At 43.4% G+C, this 20,024-nt stretch overlaps 1 protein-coding gene across 5 annotated transcripts in view; it reads left to right on the forward strand.

Moving 5' to 3' along the window:
* The window catches only part of Rnf185 (ring finger protein 185), a 31,479-nt gene extending 11,747 nt beyond the window's left edge, over window positions 1-19,732 (forward strand). For 2 of the 5 annotated variants that reach the window (XM_021177646.2, XM_021177645.3), the window contains 6 exons: window positions 4,989-5,209; window positions 8,726-8,744; window positions 10,949-11,061; window positions 12,277-12,331; window positions 15,714-15,831; window positions 17,646-19,732. In XM_021177646.2, coding sequence (XP_021033305.1) covers window positions 5,034-5,209; window positions 8,726-8,744; window positions 10,949-11,061; window positions 12,277-12,331; window positions 15,714-15,831; window positions 17,646-17,743 — 579 coding nt within the window. In that variant the 5' untranslated portion in view covers window positions 4,989-5,033 and the 3' untranslated portion in view covers window positions 17,744-19,732. Of the gene's footprint in view, window positions 1-3,662; window positions 3,815-4,988; window positions 5,210-8,725; window positions 8,745-10,948; window positions 11,062-12,276; window positions 12,332-15,713; window positions 15,832-17,645 lie in introns of those variants that run through there. The other 3 variants (XM_085829161.1, XM_085829162.1, XM_021177649.2) reach the window with 3 other exon arrangements.
* Window positions 19,733-20,024: the final 292 nt, after the last annotated feature.

A 20,024-nucleotide genomic window follows, 5' to 3' on the forward strand; every position in this document is an offset into this window, starting at 1 on the left:
GCATTGGATTCCATTATAGATGGCTGTGAGCCACCATGTGGTTGCTGGGAATCGAGCTAAGGTCCTCTGGAATAGTAGTCGGTGCTCTTAACCACTGAGCCATCTCTCCAGCCCAAGGAGTGCTTTTCTAAATGTGCTGTATACTCGTAATAAATGACCATTTGGGGAAAGGTTCTTGGTTCAGGTTTCTTTGGTTGTGGTGAAGCACCATGACCAAAAGCAACTTGGAGAGTAAGAGGGTTTTTAGACTCACTTCCACATCCCAGCCCATCACTGAAGGAAGTTGAGGGAGCATCAATCACTAATTAGGAAAATGCCCTACAGGGTTGTCTACAGTCTGTTACAGGAGCATTTTCTCAATTTAGGTTCTCTCTGATTAAATGACTCTAGTTTGTCAAATTCACATTAAAAATAAGCCAACAAGCAAACAAACAAAAACAGCCAGCACAGAGGTGCTGAGTGATATTGTTGTTTTGTTTTTGTTATTATTGGGTTTTATTTGTTTTAAGAAAAACAGTCTAACTCAGGTGATTCTGATGGAGTCCTTACAGAAAGGATTCTTACAATTTAACATGTACTTTTAGCTCGACTGCTAAATTCCAGAACCTCATCCTTGCTCTTCTCTGTGTGACCTCCATGCAGCAGCAATAACTGTGGCCTGCAGTTGTCAGTGGAGAATTGTTTGTGTGACCTCCACGCAGCAGCAATAACTGTGGCCTGCAGTTGTCAGTGGAGAATTGTTTGCTGCATGAATGGGTGAATGAATGATGAGTTTGCTCCATACTTCATTAAGGAAGCACAAAAATTATAGAAATGAGTTTGGGGGCAAAGACTGCACATCTCTCTCTCATAAAGCTACATGTTAGTGAGGTAGCATAAAACTGTAGAGTGGAACATAGATGGTTCAGTGGTTAAGAGCACTGGCCTCTCTTCCAGAGGACCTCAGCTTGATTCCCTACTACCCATATAGCAGCTCATACATGCCCTCTTCTGTCCTCTGCAGGCACCAGGCAGATAGACATATATGCAGGCAAAATACATACATGAAATAAAATTTAAATTTAAATGTAGAGTGGACTTGGAGAGGTGTCTCTGGTTAATAGTACTTGCTGTTCTTCCAGAAGACCCAGATTTGGTTCCCAGCACCCAATACTGCAGCTCACAACCATCTGTAAGAATATAAAATGTGTTTATATTGTATTGGAAGCTCTGAATCTGGCACTGTGTGGTAGCCGGGCTTTAGGCAAGTCCTTTAACTTCCCTGGCCTGATGCTCTTATCTGTAAAATGGAGTGAGGATCAGAAGCAGTAAAAGATTTGAACCTGCAGTATGCTTCAGGTGAAGAATAAAGAATGGCTGGGTACGGGCTGGAGAGATGGCTCAGTGGGTAAGAACACTGACTGTTCTTCTAAAGGTCCTGAATTCAAATCCCAGCAACCATATGGTGGCTCACAACCATCAGTAATGAGATCTGATGCTCTCTTCTGGTGTGTCTGAAGACAGCTACAGTGTACTTATTTATAATAACAAATAAATCTTTAAAAAAAGAATGGCTGGGTACAGTGGTACATGCCTTTAGTCCCAGCACTGAGGAAGTGAAGTAGAATGATTACCAGAAGTTCCAGACCAGCCACAGTGAGGTTGCTGTATTGGTAAGATCAGAGTCTATAGGCTCTGTAAGGACCAAGATTGATTTTAGCAGCTCAGCAAGGGTCAGGCCCTGTTTTCTTTTTATTCTAGGTAAAAGTCTAGTGTCCGAGTCAACCAGGACCTATATTATCTGGCCACTGTCCTAGTCCTACAAGACCCATGAGGCTGTGGCTACATTTTTTTGCTCTATAGGTGCTTAGCAGGTAGCCCCAAAGTGATGCTACTCATCTCTCTTTGCACATGGGGTTAGGGAGGAGGTAGAGAAGAGGCTTCATAGATGAGTATATGGCTTTGGAACCCAGAATTGCAAAGGGGTTTGTGAGCAGGCAGCCTGGCAGTCGACCATAACCAGTCATGCACACTTGCACTCACTCATTCAGCAGTTATCTGAGCACCTACTGGGATGAGGCCTGGAGAAGGGAATCAGGATAAGAGTGGTGTGGTATGTTCAGAGTTGTCATGTCCCAGTATTTGGGTCGCTGCATGGCTGTTATACCCTGCAAACTCTCAGCTGGCCTTTTGCTGTCTCCTGACTATTCCTACCTTAACACCTCTCTTTACCCCAGTTTTTGCAACATGCCTGTGAGTGGTAGCATGAGCCATGCAGAGCCTTGTTGGATCGGGTAGGATGGGTTGATTGTAAGTATTGCGTATGTGGCAATAGCCCCTCCCACATTGGTTTGCTCTAGATCACTGATCTGGGTAGCCCTGTGCTTACTTTTCAGGGGATAAACGAAATTAGTTAGTTTATATAACCTGGGTTGACCTCAGATTTACATGTAGCCAAGAATGCCCTTGAACTTCATTCAGATCCTCCTGCTTCTACCTCTTTTTTTGTTTTTTTTTGTTTTTCGAGACAGGGTTTCTCTGTGTAGCCCTGGCTGTCCTGGAACTCACTCTGTAGACCAGGCTGACCTCGAACTTAGAAATCCTCCTGCCTCTGCCTCCCAAGTGCTGGGATTACAGGCATGAGCCACCACTGCCCGGCCTGCTTCTACCTTTTAAGTTTTGAGATTATAGGTATATACCACTGTGCCTGATTTTAAGTGGTGCTGAAAATCCAGTTGTTTTATGCATGCTTGGCAGACTCTCTGCAAACTGAGCTACATCCCCGTTGCAGAGAAAAGAAATTTAAACCATGGTCAGTCAGTATTAGCGTCAAATTTGAATTTAGAGCTTTTCAGGATTGAGGGAAATGTAGACATTATAGGTACTGCTATACTGGCCTGATTTCAAAAGCAGTATATTAAAAATGTGACACATCAGGACATGGTGATATATACCTTTAATCCCAGCACTGAGGAGGCAGAAGCAGGTGGGTCTATGAGTTTGAGGCTGGCCTGGTCTACATCATGTGGGTGCTGGGAACCCAGGTTTAGATCTTCACATTTAAACAAGAAGCATTTTACTGACTGAACCATCCCCCTAGCCTTATTCTGGAATATTTTAAAGTAAATTCCAAATATCCTATTGTTTAATTAAAAAAAAAAAATCTCTGTTTATGCGTGTGCATATATAAGTATGTGACTATCCTTCCTCTGGAGTGGTCTGCCTTGTTTTTTGATTAAGTCTCTCATTGATTGGCCCAGAGTTGGCCTGACTTAAAGTTACATAATAAGATTATAACCCAACAAAATTAACAGTAATTCTGCCAATGTTAAACAAAATAGATGAGCGTTAGTAGTACACATAAAATGAAGTAGATCTCAGAAGGCATTTGTTTTTCCAACAAGGAAGCACTGGGGCTTGTGGATGTGTATAGCGATGGAGTGCTTAGTGTTGAACTAGCATTGTAAGGGCCTACATTTACTCCCTAGTAAAATAAACACACACACACAAACACACAAGGTTATAAAGAGGAAAAGGAGGAAGCTCTAGACCATGAAGAAGGTCTTGGAACTGAGGCTAGCAAGACACTGCTACCATCAGCAACCAGCTGCCCTTCTGGGACATCACGTAAAATGATGTAACTGAGTGAAAAAGTGGCGGAGACCTGGCCTCTCTCCCTGCCCAAGTCGCTAAGCTGCAGTTGTAGTGAGAGTTGCTCATGAGCCCCAAGCTGTGAAGGTACAGCGGAAGGCTTCTTGGTCTGAGAAAACCAGCTGTGGGGACTTGATCTTTTTTTATTTGGAAGCTGAAGTCAAGGTGATCTGATACCCCAGTGGTGAGTCCTCATTTTATACCTGAGAAAAGCATGGCCAGGAAAAGTGTGTTTCCTAGCAGGCTGGAGGCTGGGCAGCTTTAGGTCTCTATGGTAGCCACCCAGTATTTCTGCTTCTAATTCCTGAACTAATGAGGGTAACCATATGAAGCTCCTGACAGGCTCTTATTGTGCACTCAGAATTCCTGGGTATGCCTTGTATGGGTCTCTTTGTCTTTGCTTGCTTTCTTTGATTTGGAAGTAGTGGTCAATAATGATATGTTTTTCACTGGCAGTTGGTGACCAGCCTTAGCTATGGTGATGTGGTGATTTGAATACAAATAGTGTACCACGAGTCCCGGTCTTAAACACACACTAATCACTCAGCCAGCCAACTCAGTGTTCCTGAAGTGACCCGGGCTGCCTAGAGCATGAGTGTGCCAGATGACGTTGGGATGTGTGGGAGGGACAACTTTTCCTTCACTGGCATAAATTCCTTTTAAAGTGTGTTGATATATTTAGACAAAATAAGGTAAGTGGTATCCAGCTGGCAGAAAGTACCAAAGACCATCATCGGCTGCTTCAAGCTTCCCAATCTTTCCCAGTCACGGGAATTTCTTTATATTCTGCCATATACCAGTCATAGTCTTGAGTAGATTCTGTTCTCCTAGTCAACATAAATTGTCCAAAATTAAAAGATAGCTTGGCCGGGTGGTGGTGGCGCACGCCTTTAATCCCAGCACTTGGGAGGCAGAGGCAGGTAGGTTTCTGAGTTTGAGGCCAGCCTGGTCTACAAAGTGAGTTCCAGGACAGCCAGGGTTACACAGAGAAACCCTGTCTCAAAAAAACAAAAAAAGAAAAGAAAAAAATAAGATACCTTGGCAGTTTAATTTAATATTTAATGGAGAATAACACGTATTACCTGCTGTGGTTAATCCAGGAAATATAAATATAAATGGGAAAGCTGTGTTGAGAACTTTCTAGAGGTTGCTCTGCATTTTTGCAGTTTGTGTTTTATGAGATGTGTTCTTGGGCCATTTCCATGAGCAACTCATGAGGAGTGCATGAGCTTCTGTCCCTGCCGCCCTCTGGGAAATCATAGTTAGAGTTTATAGCTGAGAGAAGATGGAGGTATTGGCTTGGAAGTTGAGGGAAGTAGGCTGCAGCAATGGACAATCACGTGCTTTCTGCCTTCCAGGATTGTCTTGAGAATCTTCCCTGGAAGCTTTGCTGGCAAGCAGCCATGGCAAGTAAAGGGCCTTCGACCTCTGCATCCACTGAGAATTCCAATGCAGGGGGGCCCAGTGGCAGCAGCAATGGCACTGGTGAGAGTGGAGGGCAGGACAGCACCTTCGAGTGCAACATATGCCTGGACACAGCCAAGGACGCTGTCATCAGCCTGTGTGGCCACCTCTTCTGGTGAGTACCCTTCCTGCTATCTCTCTGGACACCCTACCAAGTTTGAAAGCCCATGACCCTAGGCAGATGTTTCACTTTGGACAGAAGATGTTTGGGATAGATGTCTCACTCATTTTGATTCCTGATGCTCTCAGACCCAAGGGACCAGAAGCCTCAGTTTCCATCCTAGCTCTACTGCTGAAGGTCTGGGTAACCTTGGACAAATCCTGATTTTACCCTGGCCAGCTTCCCATCTCGCCAGAAGTAAGGCCATTTTGTGAGCGTGTACTGCCACTTGAGCAAGGCTCGCTTGCTGTGCTGAGTCTACAGACAGGATTGCATGGTGGTTTTGAGCAAGGACTGTGGAGCCAGACTTTGTCTTCTCAGATCTTGACTCTGCCACTTCCCTAGTGGATGACCTTAGACAGGGAGTGTACATCTTAACTTCTGTCTTATTTTACAGACTTATTTCTATTAAATGGCCCCAAATAGTGAGCATGTTAAATTACCACATATCATGTGTGCTGGCTTTGATTGTAATTGTTCTGTATTCTATATGTATGTTGTGAAATGAAGCAGCAAGGTCAGTGTTCTAGTCTCAGTGCCTACAGAAACCCCTGCTGTCTCTGAGAACTTAGGTGGATGTGGAGTCGTGGAGAGATGATGTCTAATAAAGTCCAGGGCCCATGCCACCCCAGAGCAGGTGGTTTCTAGAGATGGGCATGTATGGTGTCAGCTCATGTGAATCCCCCTCTCGACAAAAACAAACCCCTGGATGGGATGTTAGGAAACAAGAATAGCTGTGGAGGGATGGGCCAGATTATCAAACCCAGGGAACATAGACCCCATTAATATTTTTGCGTAGGAATATGGTGAAGAAAGTGGTATTTGAGAGAGTTTAAATTCTCAGCAATATAAAAAGTAAATTTATTGATGAATTAATAGACTAAACAAAGGTTTTTGATTTTGAGATTTTTTGGCACTAATTGTTGTTTTGTATAAACGAAAGTGACGGAACTAAGAGAGGCAGAGTGATACTGAAAAGAACAGGTTTAAAGCAGTGTGTGTCTGACTGCAGCGTGTCTTTAACAAATCCATTTCTTCTCTGCATGTCAGCTTCCTCTGTTCCATAGAGATGGTTATGCCTCCTGGTGCCATCCAGTGACAAGAAAAAGTAAAAATCAACTCAGCCACTCTGACACATAGTAATTGCTTCATAGGGAGGAATCTTCATCATTATTTTTGTTTGTTTGGGTTTTGAGACAGGGTCACTATGTAGACCATGCTGACCTTAAAATTTCAACACTTTTCTTGCCTCTGCCTCTGGAATCCTGCCTTTATTACAGTCCTAAGGCTGGTCCTGAAGGTCATTTATTCACTTAGATTTTTAACCTACAGCATTTGAGTGAGCTCTAGTGGAGTCCTGTTGTTATTTGAGATGCCCTCTAGAGAGGTCACAGTGGCCCCAGAAGCTCAGTGCTGGGTTCAGATTTGAGCATTTCCTGTATTTAAGACCCTGCATTGCCGGGTGGTGGTGGTGCACACCTTATTATAATCCCAGCACTCGGGAGGGAGAGGCAGAGGCAGAGGCAGGTGGATTTCTGAGTTTGAGGCCAGCCTGGTCTACAGAGTGAATTCCAGGACAGCCAGAGCTACACAGAGAAATCCTGTTTCAAAAAACCAAACCAAAAAAAAAAAGAAAAAGAAAAAGAGAGACCCTTCATTTGTGTGTGAAGCTAGCCTTGTTCAGGGATTGCAAGAATCACTGTCTCCTTAGGCCATGAGGTTTTTTGTTTGTTTGTTTGTTTGTTTGTTTTAGTTTTGTTGTTTTTGTTTGCTTTGGTTTTTCGAGACAGGGTTTCTCTGTGTAGCCCTGGCTGTCCTGTCATTCACTTTGTAGACCAGGCTGGCCTCGAACTCAGAAATCCGCCTGCCTCTGCCTCCCGAGTGCTGGGATTAAAGGCATGAGCCACCATGGTTTTATTCATTTGGAAAAGACACACGATGTGTGAGAGGTGCCATGACTGCCACATAGTAAGTTGTAGTAGATTTTTGTTGACTTTCTTAATAAGAAAGCAAAGAAATACTAAAAATCTGGGATTGAATACTTTTCCTTTAGTGCTCTAATGCCATGTTTTTGTTTTTGTTTTGTTTTTTTTACGTATAAAACTATTTTTTATTGCATCTTTTCCTCAATTACATTTCCAATGCTATCCCAAAAATCCCCCATACCCTCCCCATAATGCCATGTTTTTAATGTAGCAGTAGATATTGAAAAGACAGTAGAGAGTTTTCAGTCCTGATGTAAGTTACATGTTTCTGAACCTTGGCTTCCTCCTTTGAAAAACAAGACACTGGAACCAGGGGTATGGTTCCATCTGTAATCCTAGCACCCAAAAGGAAGCTAAGGAGGTAACTTAATGGTTAGGAGCACTACTTGCTCTTCCAGCGGACCCAGGTTTGATCCTTAGAACCCACAATAGTAGCTTAGAACTATCTGTAACTCTAGTTCCAGGGACTACAACAACCTATGGCTTCCGTGGGCAATATGTGGTCCATAGACATACATGTAAGAAACACTCATGCCCGTAAAATAAACAAATAAACGTAATACCCTGAAGCCTGAGGTAGAGGATTAGGAGTCTGAAGCCAGTTTGGGCTTATGGTAAAACCCTGTATTTAAATAAATTAATTAATTAATTTAAAAAGAAAAAAAAGGAAGTAGTGTTAGGCAGCAGCTCTATAAGGTGGAGGTAGCCTTTCCCGGGTAGCTTCTCTGTCTGTCCCATTACAAAGATGTTTTGAATAGGCCTGGCCTTTCAAACCACTTCCTGCTAGGAGAGCAATTTGTTAAATTGGATTTGAAATAATAGAAAATCCATATATCACTTGTGAGCCTGAGGAGGCTGTGAACCCATCTGATACAGTGCATATTGTGTGTGTGTGTGTGTGTGTGTGTGTGTGTGTGTGTGTGTGTGCTTTTATATTGTCATGTGTTACATGACAATGCCGACTTTTCATGCAGATTATTTGACGTATATCAGATTCCTTCAGAACCTATAATATCTGAAAGATTAACCTATGGATAAGCTGTGCTTGGTTGGCTTGTTTGTTTGTTTGTTTGTTTGTTTGTTTTAGGGGGTTCAGGCTGAAGACTGGAGTCATGTCTCTCTATTCTCTTGTTTTTCCTGCGGGTTTAGCTTTTTCTTGTCTGTTTTGTTCTTTCATTTTGTTGTTTTAAGACAGGGTCTTCTATAGCCTAGGCTGTAAACAGTCTCACTGTGTAGTTGAGGATGACCTTGAACTCCTGATCCTCTTCTGCCCCTGCCTCCCAAGTACAGGATTACGGATATGTGCCTCCGAACCTTTTTCTATACGTGATGCCCCTGATTGGTGTGAAGCCTCACTGGGGTTGCAGTACTCCTGTTCCCCCCTTCTGATGTCCCTTCCCTACTCGTGGAGTGTTTCTGCTAATGAAAGCATTTTTCTCCTTCCCGCTTTCCTTCCTGATGATTGGCCGCCCTGGGGACTCTGTAGTTGGCCGTGTTTACATCAGGTAAGATGTACTTCATTTTGCTTTGTCTTTCATCAGCTAGAGTTGCACAAGACAGCCCTTCTCTCAGGGGACTACTGTCAGAAACTGCAATCTCCCTTGCTTCTGGGCTCAGTTGCCCTTTTTTATACATGCCCGCTGACCGATATTTGATGTAATAAAGAGGTCTTTTCATGTCTGAATTAGTCCTGGTTCTGCCAATAATAGCCATATGGGCTTAGATGACCATTTACAGATGGATTGGACTTGATAATGTTAGCTCCCTTTTTGTTTTGTTTTTTTGTTTGTTTCAAGACAAGATCAAGTGTATCCCAAGCTATATCCTCAAACTCACTATGTAGTTGAAGATGACCTTGAAATCCTCCTTCCTCAAAGTGCTGGGGTTATAGGTGTGCATCAAAATGCCTGCTTCGTGTAATGCTGGAAACCTAGGATGTCTTGCTTGTTAAGCAGTTGATCTGTTAACTAAGTCACATCCTCACCTATTAGATCATTTTCTTGTTTGTATCTGTTTATAAAAGATAACTAGATAACTTCTGGGCTAGAGAGACAGCTCAGAGGTTAGGAATGTTTGCTGCTTTTGCAAAGGGTCAATTTCAGTTCCTAACACCTGTAACTCTAGCTCCAGGGACTCCAACACTTGTGAGTGTGCACACACACACACACACCAAGATAAACATAAATCTTGAAGAAATACAAAGGTAGCTCCTTTCATGTCGGTGCACCTCTTTTCTAAAAGGTCTTGGGTTTGGTGAGGAGAGGTAGCTTTTGCAGAGGAGGGAAGTCTTGTTTTAATTTATTCTGATGCCTAGCTAGTGTTCACTAAGAACTGAGCCTGGCGTTGGCAACTGGATGTGACCAGTCACAGCCAGGTAGCATTTCCATGGGTGCCAGAAGTACAGCAGCATCACACTGGTGGTGGCTTAGAGGGTGCTGGGGGGAGGACAGGGACTAGACTGCTCTGTTTCCTCCTAGAGAGAGAAGAAGGAACTAGGAATGAGCAGTCTAACTCACATGAACTTGAAAGAATAGACTTAGCAGAACGTATTAGTGTGAGCTTCAGGAGATGATGTAATTTAGGTTTTAGAGCTATTGGCAGCTAGGGAATGTAGGATATAAAGTCATGAAATGCTGCTATTTCCGTATCTCTGAAGTCTTTGGCTCATATTCATTTAGTATACTTTTTATCTTCATACTAGAGATTCAGTTTACATCCAAAAATAATATAGAGGGGCTGGGTCATAGTTCATTCATAGTATGTATACTGATGATGTGCAAGGCTCTGAGTTTAATCCCTAGTACTAGAAATAAGTAAAGGTTGAGAAAATATACATCAGAAACCCTCGAGTGCCCAAAAAGAGGTCACAAGTTAGGTGTGGTGGCATACTTCTGTAGTCCTTGTACTTAGGAAGCAAAGGACGTGAGGATTAAGAGTTCAGCATCATCTTCAGATACGTGAGACTCTGCTTCAAAAAGAAAACAAAAAAAAATACAGTATAACACTTTAAAAAGAAAGTTTAGGTAATCAGCAAACTCTATCCCTTAACACAATATCAAGTGACCCAAAAATGATGATCACATCTAGGTATTGATGTCAGGTTATACCGTTTTAGGGGAATATGATATAAAAATGAGAAATTGGGGATGGAGGTACAGCTTAGCATGTACTGCTCTTCCAAAGGGACCCAAGTTCAGTTCGCAGTACCCATGTTCACACCACCTATGACTCCAGCTCTAGTTTCCTCCTCCAGCCTCTGAGGCACATGTATTTGTTTGCATATACCCTCTCCCTCCACTAACATATACATAATTAAAAAACAAGATATGTATTTTAAGAAAACTGAGAAATCACAGAAAGAAAAATAAGATAATGGATAATTTGATTGATCCTGAAAGTAAGGTTCTGTTCATACCAGGAGCCTGCCAGGAGGCCTCAGGCTTGTAGCTCCTTCTTACTCTCCCTGGAGAGTAACAGAGAAAGAAGCCTGTTTAATTACTGGTATTTAAAGGCAATTTTTATTTTATTCCCAGTAAATATTTTTCAATGCTACAAACAGACATTAGATTATGGTTCCTAAATGTTCCCAGCTCAGGCTACTCCAGTTGGTGTTTCCCACACTAAGGACTGTGGCTTCACAGTCAGATGCTGCACTTGACTAATGGCAGGGCAGCTTTGGTTCATTCTTGTGTTTTTCTCTCACTTGTAGTGGTTGGAGACTAGACCTAACAGACAAGTGTGTCCAGTCTGCAAAGCTGGCATCAGCCGGGACAAGGTCATCCCCCTCTATGGCAGAGGCAGCACTGGACAGCAGGATCCCAGGTAAAGACTTGCTTTATCTGATACCCATATCCCCACTTGGATGGGCTGTTATTCACATCTACTTAGCCCTCTAACCCTACTTTTAGCTTGGTGTTTGTTAATGGCTGCCTGATTTTGATGGAGATGAGAGTCACCTGGGAAGGGTGGGGCCTGAGAGTAGAAGAGCCAGGCTCCCACTTGCTGGCCCATCTTCAGTAGGTGCTCAGTGTTGTCTGCCAGCAGGCAAACAGTTGTGCAGTATTGTGAAAGCACTTCCTGCAGCCTGGGAAGCAGGAGTGTGCCCAAGGACTGGGTTTGCTGCACCTATGAATAGGAGTCTAGAGAGGGAGGGAATTGGAAATCTGATGGCTTTGTGGGGACGGGATTTCAGAAATGAAGATGCCCTTTTGACCTGGCACCTGGACCTTTCCAGAACAATGTCTCACTGTCTGGCATTTCACCTGACTCCATAACTCCTGTCTATTAGACAGACAGAACTTCTCCTAAAGAGTGTTTTCTGTCACACTTGTGTTTGCTCTGAGGGCCGAAGTACTCTCCCTCGTCCTACTCAGTCTACACCCTGCATCCTGCAGCCTTTTCTTGATTCCTGCCCTTATTTTATGAAAGCCTTAGAGTACACCCCTCCACCCCTACCCCCCACAGGTGATCTTTCCACCCTATATTGTGACTACTTGTATCTCTCTTGAAATCATCATCATCTCAAGAGTGGAAACTGTCGCAGTGTCAGTACTGATTGCATCCTGCCTCATGCCTGATGTGAAATAAACATTCATCACACCATTGGGCGGGTCTGAGGCCTAGCAGCAAAAGTAAGATAGATAGCATGGGGTACTAGCCTAAGAATAATGGAGACCAAACTGAAATTAGTAGGGAGATTAGACAGACCTTGAACCTTAACCCTATCAAACAAACTATCCTTGGTTTTAGTCTGGCTTAGGATTTCTGGTACCCATGAGCTCATATTATGCAGGCCTAAGGAAGGCAAAACTGGCCATTTTTCATAACCATGGACCAAAATCTCTGTTGCAAGGTAGGCTGTGCAATCTGATAGCTCTCTTAGAACAAGCTGGTTTTCCTGATTTGAGGTAGAATGGTGTTAGAATTTTGTTAAGCCAACACAGTTTTGTGTGTTGAACAGGAGAGTGACCTCTTGCTCAGTCCTCAAGGGGAACAACTAACAACGTTTAGTGATGGCCTTACTTTGTTTCTTTTCAGAGAGAAGACTCCTCCTCGTCCTCAAGGCCAGAGGCCAGAGCCAGAAAATAGAGGGGTGAGGAACATTCTAGGAAACACTTCTAGAAGTGTGCCTGTGGCTTTGAAACTTTCCTGTTGACCTTCCAGTTTTAACCCTCATCCTTTAAGTAAAGGAAAATTTATAAAATTCAAAAAGAAGATAAGCAGGGAAAAATCCTAGAACCACTCATCCAGTGATAGCCACTGGGAGCATTTGGGCCTGTCTTCTCATCTTCCTTTACTCTGTGTGTGTGTGTGTGTGTGTGTGATTAATTTATACATGTATGTTTATTGATTATGCACTTACATACTTCATATATGTTTTAATTTATTCTTTTTTACTGTGTGTATATGGTGGGGAGTCAGTTCCTCTTCCAGCATGGACCCTGGAGATGACACTTAGCATGTTAGGCTTCACGCCCAGCCCCTTTAGTGCCTGATTGTCTTTCCAGCCTGATTTCTTGGGTTTTTGAGATAGGGTCTCACTATGCATCCCAGGCTGATCTGGAACTCATGATCTTCCTCCCTCAGTCTTCTACTGCTGATATTATAGACATAGGCTTCCATGCCTAGATAATCTTCCTGCCTCAGACTTCCTAATGCTGGCATTAGGAAAACATAGGCCACCATGCCTGGCTTAATTTTTTTTTTTTTTTTTTTTTTTTTTTTTTACTTTTTTACAGTATGTGGCTCTTATTTTGTAATTCTTAAATTTTCATCTATTCTGCAAATACCACGTTCCTTAATGTGCTCAGGTAATTACTATAGCAGTGGTAATTTAACAGTTAGCCTAGCAAATGGTCTCTGCTTCATGGAATGTACCCATGAGAATTGGAGAATTTCAACAGTGCAGTTTAAAATGTTGCCCATGGTCATGACATTTAACGGTGGCTGTTGAGTTGTGCAGACCTAATGTAATAGCATCCATTGTATTATAGGTCACTTACCTACTACCTTTGCTGTCTGAAACACACTCACAGTTGTGTGCAGAAGTACAATTATTTCATTATGATAAATTCTTAGAATCACTGGATCAAAGTATGTACATATTTAAGTAAAGTATTAGTCTTTTTTCAAGTAGCAATTTCTTATTAATGAGGCCTGGGAATGTAGCTCATGACCAGGAACATAGGCAGGCATGGTGCTGGAGCAGTAACTTTTAGCTTATATCCTTATCTACAAGCAGAAAACAGAGAGAGCTAACTGGAAATGTCTCAAGTCTTATGAAACCTCAAAGCCTACCCCCAGTGACACACCTTCTCCAGCAAGGCCAGACCTCCTAATCCTTCCCAAACCGTTCCACCAACTGGAAACGAAGCATTCAAACATGAACCTATAGCACCCATTCTTATTCAAACCGCTACCAAGTGAATTCAGTGCCAGTTTGGACTATATGAAACTCTTTCAAATTAATTAAAAAATTTAAAAATATACATTAATGAAATTTATTTAACTGAACGGTTAGAATCTTGAATCAAATATATGCTAATTTCTGCAGTTCTCTTCATTTGTATACCATACATTATTTTTAATTCTATTAGAAATTATGTGTGTGTGTTTGCAGTGTGTGAACTCAGCTATGCATGATTGTAAGAAGCTAGAGGTATCATACCCCATTGAAGCCTAAGTGGAAGGCAGTTCTGAGCTACACAAAGTGGTGCTGGGAACTGAACGCAGGTCCTCTGAGGAACAGTGTCCTCTTAATCATGGAGTCATGGCTCCAGCTATATATTCTTATTTTATGTCCCTCTCACTCTTCGGTTAACTGTTTTCAAATTTAACTTGGGAGTATATTTCATGATATGCTAAAAGCAAAGTATCTTTAAAATGTCGTTGTGTTATCTTTTTAATCTTGTGTTTTAGAGGGGTGTTTGTTCATATTCTAGTTTTTTATTGTTTCATCGTTTATTTATGTATATATGTGGGTATTCCCTGTGGAAGCCAGAATCTCTCGAATCTGGAGTTACAAGTATTGTGAGCTGCCTGAATGGGTGCTGGGAACTGAGCTCTGGTCTCTGAAAGAACCAGAAATGCTCTTAACTATTAAGCCATCTCTCTAGGCCATTCTTTTATTTTTGAGAAAGGATCTCCACCTATAGCCATGTTGGCGGAGGGGGAGGGGGGCAGGGGGCTTGAACTCAGCTCTCAAGTGCTTGAACTATAAGCATGTGCCACCACTCTTGGCTTCTTTTTTGTTGTTTATTCTTTTGCTTTCCTTTATACTTCACATATCTCACGTCATCATAACCTAGCAATAGGAAGCACGTTTTGAATGACATTATAGTAGAACTATATAGTAAGAGTTTTGCCAGGTGGTGGTAATGTACACCTTTGACCCCAGCATTCAGGAGGCAGAGGCAGGTGGATCGCTAAATTTAAGGCCAATATGGTCTACATAGTGAATTCCAGGACAGCCAGGGCTACACAGAGAAACCCAGTCTCATAACAAAGAAACAGAGTTTTGTGTGCCCAATCTCCTTTAAGCTTCATATAAATCCATGCAGAGGGCATAGCTGAGAGACAGATATGTGTAGTGTCCAGGGGCACAAACAGAACCGAAACCCAATCTGGGTACTACTGAAGTCCTGCTCTTGACTGCTAGATAGTCTCCCTTTACCTTCTTACGCTCTGCTTGCTCAACCAGCATTAGCAAGCAACAGAAATCAGAGACCTCAGGAAGCCAGAGGCTTTGGCCCTGGTGGCTGAAGGCCCTCCTCTGGATCCTAAGCACCTGCAGCTGCTACTAATCTAGTTTGCTTGCTTGCTTGTGTGTTTCCTTTCTTCCTCCTAATTTCTTTCTTTCTTTCATTTTTCTTTGGATGGCTTTATTTCAGGGAATATCTGGCTTATTAATCAGCGACTGACCGACTCTTCCTCGTTCCAGTTTGCAATGGCTAGTGCCCTAAGCACATTGAGAGCACATAGTTCCTTAATTTCTTTCTTCTCATTATGAATTTTCTAGCTGTATAGTATGCAGATAGTCTGTATAGTATGCAGATAGTCTGTATAGTATGCAGATAGTCTGTATCCTATTATGATGTTCCTTTGCATTTGGCCATGGGACTGATGGCCAGCTTTGTATTATAGATAACATGTAGAAAATTTTACTGGCTAATATGGAACCCTGGAAAATGATCTAACACTGTATATAAACCTGAGAGCAGTGTTTTTCGCTTTTGGTCAGAGCTGTATCTTTTTGGACCAGTTATAGCCCCTTAGCTATACGCCAAAGGTAGAAGGTCAGAGGTGCCTCCAGAGTTCCTTTGCTTTGTGGTGTGGCTGGGAAGAAGAGCCAAGGCCTTAGTTTGTGGCAGAGGGACAAGAAGAAACATGAGGACCATATTTGTGCTATGATGTAAGACACTGAGAGATGGTGATTAAATCTGCTTATTTTTCTTAATTGCTTTTCTTCTCCACAGGGATTTCAAGGATTTGGATTTGGAGATGGTGGCTTTCAGATGTCTTTTGGAATTGGAGCATTTCCATTTGGGATATTTGCCACAGCATTTAACATAAACGATGGACGGCCTCCTCCAGGTAAGCCCGCTTTCCTTAAATCAGGAATATATCCTGGTAGAAAGCTGCTTAGAATTCAGCAATATAGAAGTTGCAGATTATTATCACTGCATGCATAGACTTCCCAAAATCCCTTAAGTTCTTTGCAGATTGCCACACTTATCCAGTGATCTGAGCACTTACCATGTATTAGGTACACGAGGGATGCGTTCTGTTTTATTACAAACAGGGGGGCTCATCACCTGCACTGCAAGTAGTGATTCTAAGACATAGCCTATGACCATAAATTAAAAATTATAAACAATACTTAGCTAATAAAAGCTTAATCCTACACATGACCTACACACACACACACACACACACACACACACACTTTGACCATTTTGGATCAGGGAGGAGTGAAATGTTAGGACCTCCTGTTCCCTGGCATCTCTCAGAACACAAAATGGGACTGATGCCAAACTTCAGACCTTGGGAACTGTGTTTATATGTGTCATCTGCATTTCTCCTTTTAGCCTCTTATCTGTAACAAGACAAACTGTATTCAGAGTACAGCACAGCAGCAAGGTGTGTGCTTAGACTCCATTACACTCTGACACAGCCCTGCTTATAGTAATGGAGCCTTTTGGGCCTGGGTACAGTATGAAGAGCAGAAGTGAGTAGTGTAGGGCTGGTCAGGAGCTCAGTGCTCTGAGTATGATAACCCATTCAGAAGTCATCAGAGCTTTCCCTGCTTCATCCAGTTCCTTGGACATAGTGAGCAATAAACCTCTTGGTTGCCTGCCTGCATGAGTTTATCAGAGCAACCAACTGTGAGGGGATGACATGCTACCCCACAATGTACTCAGGTACTGCTTCATATCTTGAATGTCTCTGCAGTTCACACATTGTTTTCTCAGAGGAAGGGGACCCCAAAAGACAGGATGTGATTTGCCTTAAAGGAAAGACAGATTCCTGTAGAAGCAGCAGGAACTTCCGACTAGCTTGCTGCTTTCCACCCTGGTCCAGCTTTCAGACTGGATCTCCTCCAGTTCATTCCACAGCCAGGCCGCGCTCTTGATCAGTTTTCCTTTGTCATGCTCGGTACAGTTTGCACAGCTGAGAGGTGGATTCAGTTGCCTTCCTGCCTTACAATACTCTGACTAGCTTTTCTAAAAGCAGAGCTTCTTACTTACTCAGTTCCCCCTCTCCCTTGACATGTGATTTCTGGGCCCTGGTTCTGGGAAGAGCAGGCATACAAGATAGGTTTAGAGCCATCTGGAGCAGTGTTCAGAGAGGCAGGAGAGTAACAGTGTTCATGTTCGGGCCCTTATGGTCTCAGAAGGCCTATACTCTACTTCTGATACTGCCTTGAAAAAATGAGACCTACCAGCCGGGTGTGGTTGAGCACGCCTTTGGATTTCTGAGTTCAAGGACAGCCTGGTCTACAAAGTGAGTTCCAGGAAAACCAGGGCTACACAGAGAAACCCTGTCTCGAAAAACCAAAAAAAAAAAAAAAAAAAGAGAGAGAGAGAGAGAGAGACCCACTGAGGAGTACCATGCATGGGGCACAGTGTAGGGAAGACAGAGGGGCTCTGCTCCCTGTGTATCTCCTGATAGTTCACTGGCTCATTTGCATATGCAGGACAGCTCTTTTGAAGATCAAAGCCTCATTGTACTATTTTGCTTATATTTGTTTTGGTTCCTTTTATTTGAAGTTTGGGAGTCTTTTTATTGACCAGGATTATAAAGAGTTATATAAAGAAATGAAGATTCGTCCTCTCTGGTTCTGGCCCCAAGGGGCAGCATGCACAGCTATAGCCTTCTAACAAAGTCTCTTCCTCCTGTTTCTCTAGCTGTCCCTGGGACACCCCAGTATGTGGATGAGCAGTTCCTGTCACGCCTCTTCCTGTTTGTCGCCCTGGTGATCATGTTCTGGCTCCTGATCGCCTAATACAGGACCCTGTTAACATCTACAGCAGCGCCTCTGGACTGGTGATATGCCGCACCCACTCCTGTGTTTGATTTGTTTAATCCTGACCCTGGGATCAAGGGTCAGAGACACATCAAGGAGTTGGAACTCAAAACCAAAGGAACCCCCAATTTCACCACTGCTGTAAACACTCTTGTATAACCTCAGGTCTTGTGCTGAATCTCCTCTCATGGGTGGCAGTGTGAAGTTCTGCTCCAGCCTTCTCAGCAGGTCCCAGCTCTACACAGGGAAGAGATGGGAAGAAAGAAACAGTTTCTTTAACGAGAACTTTAAACTACAAAAATGAAGGGATGAACCAAATGGTATTTACAGAAACTTACTTTCATCTTTTTACATACTCCTTGGTAAGTGGCCTCCACTCCCTATCCCGAGAGACTCCCTTCCACATCCCAGTACTGCTCCTCCCACCTCCCCCTTCCTCAGCAAAGACATAAGAAGGTCGGTTGTAGCAGCAGAAACTGAAAATGCTGATGACCTTACCAGAGACTCTGGCTTTTGATTGGCCCTGGGCCTTGTTCAGTGTCTTGACCGTAGAAAGCAGCTTGGATGACCTGCTGGCTTCCTGGTATAGCTTGTCCCTGATGTCACTTGGCTCAAATTTCCCATCAGCCTTCTCTAAACTTCTGCTGAATTCAAGACTGACTGTTCTGCTTTAGGGCTGATACAGGAATAGCAGGACAGGTTGCCCCTGCCCTAGGCTATAGAAGCCTGAGTCATTCTCTCACAGAACTTGCCCAGAGAAACTGGAGGCTTTCTCAGGTCAGCCCAGCTGCATGTAGAACACTACTACCCTCAGAAGCCATTGTCCTTTTTAAAAAAGGCTAGGACGCTGACTCCATCTGATGGTGAAAACTCCTTGAATGTGTGCTGAGCCCAGGGATACACGAGGCTCCTGAGCAAGCAACCCCTCCCTGGTGACATAACACAAGGACCTCAGAGATACAGTGTGGTCGTCATTCCTTAGTCTTCCTCATGTTGATTTGTTCTTGAATTTATAAGCTGTTTCCTCTGAATCTGATTGTGGGATTGTGGTGACAGGCAGGAGAATAGTCACCTGCTGAGACGGTTCTTGCTCTGCCCATCAGGCCTCTTAGAAATGTCACCTCTCCCTGGAGACCTCAGCAGGGCAGCAAGATGGACCCTTTTGTTCACTTCTCCAACACCCACTGCCCCAGCAATAACAAACTGGGAGAAAGCCTTGCCTGGTGATTTTTCTAGATGACTCTGTATGATCTATGGAACCCTAGACCTTGAGGATGGTGAAAGAGCCTCCTCCTCACTGCTCAATCCTCACCTGCCAACGCCAGTGTTAGTGTTGAAATGAATACAGTATGAGTATTGTGTAGGAGGGTGGTTTGGCAACTCTAGCTGGTAAGAATAAGCCACCAACTTTATGGTATGCCTGGCAGATTTTAAATATTCTTTGTCGCTTGGAAATCCCTGGTCACGGGACCCCTGGAGTGTCTCTGTTCTAGAGAGAATTGGTAGTATCCCTCAGTGTAGCATGGCCCTAAGTAGTAGAGGGAAAACTTAAGCCAATGAACACAAAGGAGATGAGAGAGGGATTGTGAGTAGTGAAGTAAACCATTTGGAATCTGGTGAAATGGATGACCCAGGTGTGTAGCAGCAGAATCATCCCAGGGCATGCAGTAGCACAGCTGTGGTGGCATGTGCCCCTGTGAATAGTAACATAACAGGACTATACATCTGCCAGCAGCTGAGGCTAGACAGCCAACTTGGACTTTATGGGCCATTCCTCTACAGACTCACCACTCATCCCATGGCCAAGGCAGCTTTCCCTTCTGTGTTTTCTGTGTCCTCAGCCTCCACCTTTCTGCTACCCTCATGGACAAGGACAATGGGAACATGTAAGGCCGCATACCTTGACCAGCCACTGATTTTCACTGTTGTGAAAGTGATTTGACTTAGAATTAAATGGTTTTACATTACTGTGAGTGTGGAGCTTGTGTCTTGGGATATTAGTTGACTGGGGTATGTATGGGCACACGGGTTTGGCCCCTGGACAGTACCTGTCTAGTAATGTTTATGTCTTTAAACACCCATTCAGAGGTCCTGACAAATGCAAGGAATCTCTACGTCACCAAGCACCAAACTGCCATGATGAAGCTTAGCTTGTCTTGCCTTGACTATGCCATTTAGAGGAGTCACAGATTACTCAGTGTTGAAATGTCTCCCTGTGTTCAGGTATAGAGCAGGAGGGCCCGCGGGCCGATCCTTCCTG

Source organism: Mus caroli, unplaced genomic scaffold, assembly GCF_978045245.1.
Source record: "Mus caroli unplaced genomic scaffold, Mus_caroli_1 scaffold_13, whole genome shotgun sequence".
Taxonomy (NCBI): domain Eukaryota; kingdom Metazoa; phylum Chordata; class Mammalia; order Rodentia; family Muridae; genus Mus; species Mus caroli.